Below are 7,020 nucleotides of genomic sequence, written 5' to 3'. Positions count from 1 at the left end.
TTCACAGGAACTTTAATATCAATCTGTCTCTTTTTAAATGCTCATTGGCATTCATATTAGGGTTCCATTACATTTATAAATTAACTTAGGGAGAACTGACATCTTGATCAAATTGAGACATTCTGAGAACGAGGCATGTTATTCCTTTTGTTCAAGTTATTGGTACTTTGAGATCTGATGTTCTCTCTTGGACATTTACTTAGGTATCTTAGCTCATTAAATAATATTTATTGAGCAGCTATCACGCCCTTAACGCTATATTAAGCACAATAAAAGTAAAGAAGTAGGTCTGTCCTCCAGCAGTTTAGAATCTCATGAGAGAGACAGGCTAACATACCTGAAGCATAGCAAGCAGCTCAAAAGCTCACGGAAAGAAGCTCCCCACAGTGTGCAGCTGGACCACCCATGCTATGCAAGCTCAAAGGAGAGGGAGAGAAACGAGGGCTAGAATAACAAGGCAAGACTTTTGGCTGAATTGAGGCTGGAATCGTGTGCCCTGAAGGTCATGTAGGATTTACGTGGGGTGACAAGGAAGAAAAAGGAGTCCCAGTGAGGAGCACCCAAGTAAAAGCTCAGAGGTGGACTGAGCATGCATGACACTTCACAGGGCAGAAAGCCCCCAGCCAGACCCTTGGCTGGAAAACTCTCTTCAAGCCTCAGAGTTACGTCTCAGTGTTAACAGCCCCCAAATCCTCATTATGTACTTATTAAAATAATCTTAGTGAACATCTACTAGTTTCCAGATACTAGTCCTTTAGAGTGCTAATTTCTCTACATCACTATCTTTTCTGGGAATGGTCTAGAGCTGAGCTGTCCAGTAGCCCAGTTTAGCCACATGCAGATACGCAGTCCTCAGAGTCCTCGGCGGAGTGCAACTGAGGCACTGGATCTCTAATTTTATTTCATTTTAATATAAATTTTAAAAATGGAAGCAGGATTGCCCTGGCGGTCCAGTGGTTAAGACTCCGAGCTTCCAGTGCAGGGGGGATGGGTTCAATCCTTGGTCGGGGAACTAAATCTTGCATGCCGCAAGGTGCGGCCAAAAATAGTAAATAAATAAATATAAATAAATAAATAAAAATGGAAACAGTGTAAATTATTTTTCCATTGAACCCAACTTTATCGTTTGGGGGAGGACTGCATTTGACTTTGACTACAGCACTGCATAAGATATCATCGTTGTATCGCAGGGTGTGTGTCCATTTTACTTTTTTTAATGTGGCTACTAGAAAATTTTTAGTTATGTCATATCTCATTTCTCTTTGTCAGCACTGGTCTAGGGTCTTACAGCCCCATGTGGTCTGGTCACTTTCACGTGGGAGCCATCCCCAACCTTCAGAACCTGATCGTTTACTAAGATGCCCAGGTGATTCTTATGCATAGTAATCAAAGCACTGATCCAGATGACAGAGAAGACACCCAGGCCTCTGATAGGTAACCCCAGAGTGGCCCCAGTCCTTCTGAGAGTGGGGGGATGAGGCAGAGGGAGCAGCAGGGACACCCCTGCTGCCACTGTGATGTCACAGAGGCAGTCTCTGGTGGTGTGAGGTGGGCCGCAGGATATCCTCTTCATCATCTCCAGCCCACCTCATACCACCTGACCCCTCTGCTGGCAAGAGGGGCCTTGATTCATCTTCAACTCCATACTCATCCCATGCAACCGATTAAAACAGAGCAGAAGAAACACTTAAACCCCTTTGCCTCAGAACTTCAAAAGTGAGTGAGCAATTCCTCTCAGCTGACTCAAAATGTTTGTCTCACCCAGAAGGTAGGTACCTTGAATGCTGAAATCTCAGGACTATCTCATGTATAGTACTCTTAATGTTGGATTGGTAATATTGGTAATTATACAAATTCATCAACTTATTTCACACGCTCAGGGTAAGGAGCTTGAGAACACATGGTAGGATTATCCGAAATGCAGTAAAAATTTGTTACTCAAGCCCAGTTTTTATTGATAAACCTGGTGATGTCCCTACCTTGGCCTCTTGTTTTCTCATCATCTTCCATTAAAACTTCCATTTCTTCCTCCTTTGACTCTTATCATACTTTCCCTCTCTGCTCCCAGGGCAGCTTAGCGTCTTCTAGCTCTTCTTTTCTCCTCTCCATCTGTATGATTCCTGTCACAAAATCTGGTCCCCAGTAGAAGGCCCAACGACCATGGCAGCGATGAAGATGTGCATCGCCCTAGTGAACGGAAAGAGACGATGAGGCACCGCATGGTCCCACTGGAAGCCAGCTCTGATTGGAAATCTGCCGGAACTAAGGAGGACAGCATGACCTCAGGTTCTTTCCGGTCTCAAAGAATCTGCAGAGATGCTTCCAGACCCAGAACGACACTCACAGCCAGCAAAGATGTCTTGGCTTGTTTAGGGTAGAATCCACATCTGGAAGGGACTTGCCTCCCATTTTGGGAAAGTTGGGAACTACCAAATTGCAGCTCTCAGGGTTACTCAAAAAAAAAAAAAGGCAACGTTCATTCTCCTATATCCTGCCTTTCTCCGGAAAGAAAAATGAAGCTTACAATTAGCCAGAGAAATAAAACACACAGAGCAATGTGGTGTGCTCTTCAAGGTCTGGAATTTAGGGATCTCAGAAGAAAGGATAGGACTGGTTCTAGGAAAGAGACCCTTCTGGGGCCGCGGGGAAGAGCTCATGGTGGGCTCAGTCCGCTTGCCTGGTTCAGAAGCTCCCTAAGTGAATAGATGACAAATAAGAGAACCCTCAGAAGTGGATAGGCATAGGACAGGAAAGCCAGCCACAGTGAAAAAACATTTTGTTGGTTTATGAGGAGAGATACAGAGGAAATATGGGAGAGTCTGTTTATCGGTATAAATCCGCGAAGTTTAAAGTACGCAATCCATCGCCTCATTCTGTGTGCGTTCTCATAACTGGGCCTCAATGAGGGCGATGGTTAAGGTGACTGGGCCTCCCCTTTGCTGCAGGGCGGCCAGGCCGTGGCTCAGGACGTTTCCATTATTTACGGGCGGTGTGGCCTTGAGCAAGTCAGACTCTGGGAATCTGACTCGCGTCTAGAACGGAGCAGCCGCCTCTCCTTCGGGCTGGTTGTGAAGATTAAACGTCTGTGGAGGGACTGGTAAGCCGTCCAGGACACGGACGGGGTCCTTCCTCTTCCTTTCCACGTTCACTCCACCGCTTTTGATCTTCACAGCAGAACCGTGAAGGTCAAACTCTTTCTAATTCGCCTCTGAGAAAACAGTCGCTCGGGGAGATTAGAGAACTTGGCCAAAATCTTTAGCCCCATCCTGGGGTCGTGGGTGAAGCAGTGACTAGAACTCTGATCCGCTGAGGGTTCGTGGCCCCGAAGTTCAGCCTCTTGGACCCACGAAATGAGGCAAAGGCACGGCCTTCCTGCAGAACTGGAGCCGGGAGAGTAAGTTCAGGGGAAGGGCAGGGGGCGGGGAAAGCCTTGACTCTGGATTCCACGGCACCCGGCTCCTCCCGACCCTCGGCCCACCAGGCTGCGTTCGGAATTCAGGGGCTGGGCAGGGTCTCCGCATTCCCTCCGCCCGCCCCGCCTGGGAGGGACCCCGGGACGCCGCCCCCGTCCCAGCAGGAAGATGGAGAGCCCGAAGGGCCCTGGCGGGGCGCCCCACCCGCTCGGGACCTTCCGGGGCTCGGCCGCTGGGCGGAGCCTAGCCGAACAATTCAAAGCACGCTCCCGCGCGTCGCCATGACAACGCGCGCCCGCTGCTAGGCGACCGGGAGGCGTAGTAAACCTTGGGCTGGGGTGTTACTCTGGGAGGGAGGGGGCTGCGGGGTGGCGGCGGTGACTAGCCTACGCTCGGGCCTCGCGGCTGCCAGGGGGACAAAGAGAGGGCAGGAGAGAAAGGGACGAGGGAGGCGCACGCGGGATGGAAACGGGGCTGCCCTGTGCTGCCATTTTTTCCCTCACCCCCGCCCCAAGCAGGCCACGAGGGCTCTGTCACCCCAGCGTGAGCGATTGCCCCACAGGATGTGCAGATGGGCTGCCCCCCTGATTCACTCCAGCTGCTTGCGGCATGGAAGAACGGCGGCTTCCTCTCCTGGAAATGACTGCATTAGCAAAAGCCCTCAAACAATTCCATTAAAAAGCGGAAAGGGAAAAGGCACAGAGAGGAGAGGCCCCCAGATGCTTTTCTTTGGGCCTTCCCCCTGCACATAAGTAGGTGTTCCCAAAACTCCGGGACCCATGTTAGGAAGACAGGAGTCGTTTTTTATTCTGTGAGCCCCTAGGGTCATGTGGACATAAAGCATGGTTACATGAGAATTAACCTGACTCTAGGAAATCCCAGAGCTCAGTGTCCTAGAGTGGTGTTAGTATTTTGGATACTCGGCATGGGCATCTTAGTGGCATCAGTCTTCCCTTTAGGGCTGGGAGGCAGATATCAAAAATGTCCAGTGTGAACCGTCTTTATCTTCGTTAATAAATGAGTCACATGTCAGGCATTAAAGTAAAAATTGTAATTTAGAGCTTCGCAAGCTCGGACGGTTCAAGATATGTCAGCCGAAAGGGCTCCAATCAGTGGGGAATCACGGAGCTTGGGAAAGGACATAACATTTCCAATCTGTCACTGGCTTGTGAGCAATCTGATTGTCCCCTGGTGTCTGTGAACTGAAGGTAATACTGGTTCATGAGGTCATTGCTGTTTTCTGGGCTTGGCTGGTCAAACAGCAGGAGTGTTTCCACAGGTGGGAGGAAATGTATTGGCAGAGGGTCTGTGTGATGAAACGCTGGGTGCATCTGTATAGAAAGGCATAGGGTGTTTCTCTGGACCTGTGGACACTGCTCTTCTGTATGTGAAGCAGGAGGATTCGTGTTTCCTCTACAATAGAAGGCTGTTTGAACACTTTTCTTCATTATCTTATCTTCACTCATAGTCTTCCTAATTGTATTCTAATTGTATTCATGAGCCTGGTTTCCATTTCACACTTCATTCATTCATTCCATTCATTTGTGGCTGTTAGGGCTAGGCTCTGAGGATCAACAATGAGTAAAGCATAGTTGCTACTGTATCTAGAAACTTAGCCAAGTGGGCAGAACAGCCAAGTAAACCATATGATGAGTTACATGAGAGAGGCACACAGTAGAACACGCGCAGGAGCAGAGAATAGGGTGGTGTAGATCAGAGCCAGTGACAACCGAGAAACATTTACTTACTCTCCATTCCAGCCTTTTGTCTACTGAGTAACAGAAAGGAGTTAGTTAACAGGAACTGGGTCAGAAATCTGACACCTGGGAGAAGGACAGAGATACTACTATCTGTCCCAAACAAACCTCTCTTGGGACAAAATGCCAGAATGGATATATTCTTTTAAAAAAATGGGGATCCTGTAGCCCCAGGCTTGGACCTGAGGGAAGTGGTATGCTATACAATCTTCCACTGTTCATCTCAGCATTCTTACGCATTGTTTTAATCACTCCTAATCTTCAGCGTAGTCACAAAGCAAACTGAATTCCTGTTTACAAAGTAAATGTGGGTGTCCCAAGACCAGTTTCTCTTCATTCATACCTAGTAAATGTGGTTTTCCACAGTGCAGGGCGTGGTAACTTAAGAACTTAGCAAGACTAGGTTAGTCCCAGCCCTTGGCTTTGTGATGTCATAAATGTTCAGTTGCACATACATCCCTGTGAGGTCAATCCTGAGACGGTAAAAGTCCAGCACACAAAAGTTCAATATTGGTTTTTTTGTTTTGTTTTTTGTTTTTTTGCGGTACGCGGGCCTCTCACTGCTGTGGCCTCTCCCATTGCGGAGCACAGGCTCCGGACGCGCAGGCTCAGCGGCCATGGCTCACGGGCCCAGCCGCTCCGCGGCATGTGGGATCTTCCCGGACCGGGGCACGAACCCGCGTCCCCTGTATCGGCAGGCGGACTCCCAACCACTGCGCCACCAGGGAAGCCCTTCAATATTGTTTCGAGATGTGGAATGTTCTCGTCTGTCTTGAATCCTGAGCTTCTGAGCCTAACCAAGTTATATTTATGTAGCATTGACTAGTGGTTACTTTTTCTGTCCTAAGAGAAGAAAGAGAAGAAAAAAAATATATTAACATGCCCAAATTACAATGAAAGGAAGTGAGTAGGATGCTGGGCTCTGATTTTTGTGGCCAGGCAGAGAAACTCATGTTTTGTCAAAAAGAGGAAATTAGACCTCGTGGCCCAGGGTCCTTGGGGAGGGAAGGGGGGTGGTCTCAGCACTGAGCACAGCTAGGAGGCAGCCAGCCAAGCACACACACTAAATGCACAGCCTCCTAAGGGGTAGATTCAGGCTTTGGGAAGGGCTAAAATAATATAATTCGAGAGGTCCTCTTTAAGCAAAAGAACACAAAATGACAAGTACAAATTAGGTAACAGCATCTTGGAAGGGGCCTGAATAAGTGGGGGACCACAAAGCTGAAGTTGCATCAGCTACACTCTCGAAATCCACCTCTAGACCTCCTCATGTGACCCACCTGAGACTCTGCCACTCCCATCCCCTTTTCCCTGGAGAAGGCACACTTCGGGCTATTAAGACACAGAGGGCACGGTTTATGAGCAGAGGCAATAAAAACCCAAAGAGCACTGTGCCAAACGGTGACTCAAGCGGGATATGAGAAGTGTCTCCAAGTATTTGAAGGGTGGAAGCAGAGCGAAGGGAAAAGAATTGCTCACTGTTCTGGGGTGGAAAGGGAATGAGGATACGATTAAGTAGAGAAAAATGTGAGCAAAACTCATCAGGAAACATTGGCTAACTGTGTTTTCTGTTACTGCGGAGCTGTATTTCCCATGGGAAGTATATGAGGACCTATTGAGTTACTGAAAACTAAAACTGGCCACCAAAAAAATGTGCCACAGCACACAGTCTTACAAGATGTCCTCAAGGGAGCAGCTGGATGGCCCCAGAGTTCGTTCTGAGCCCTGAATTCCAGAAGGCTGACGTACGGCTTCTATAGATTCGTGTGTGGGGAGGCCAAGGGAAGAACAAAGAGCAAGAGCCCCAGCCTGCCCAGCGGGCAGCCACCTCCACCCAGCTCTGCCAACTG

General features: G+C 48.6%; 1 protein-coding gene across 1 annotated transcript in view; it reads left to right on the top strand.

Annotated features, from left to right (window-relative positions):
• Positions 1 to 1,023: 1,023 nt before the first annotated feature.
• GSG1 (germ cell associated 1) overlaps positions 1,024 to 7,020 on the top strand; it is a 16,700-nt gene continuing 10,703 nt past the window's right edge. The window contains 2 exon segments of the mRNA XM_024733151.1: positions 1,024 to 1,033; positions 1,722 to 1,768. Coding sequence (XP_024588919.1) covers positions 1,024 to 1,033; positions 1,722 to 1,768 — 57 coding nt within the window.

This window comes from Neophocaena asiaeorientalis, unplaced genomic scaffold (assembly GCF_003031525.2).
Source record: "Neophocaena asiaeorientalis asiaeorientalis breed wild unplaced genomic scaffold, Neophocaena_asiaeorientalis_V1.1 scaffold150, whole genome shotgun sequence".
Classification (NCBI taxonomy): domain Eukaryota; kingdom Metazoa; phylum Chordata; class Mammalia; order Artiodactyla; family Phocoenidae; genus Neophocaena; species Neophocaena asiaeorientalis.
The sequence above is the reverse complement of the archived record's forward strand: the minus strand, read 5'-3'. Positions and strand labels throughout refer to the sequence as shown.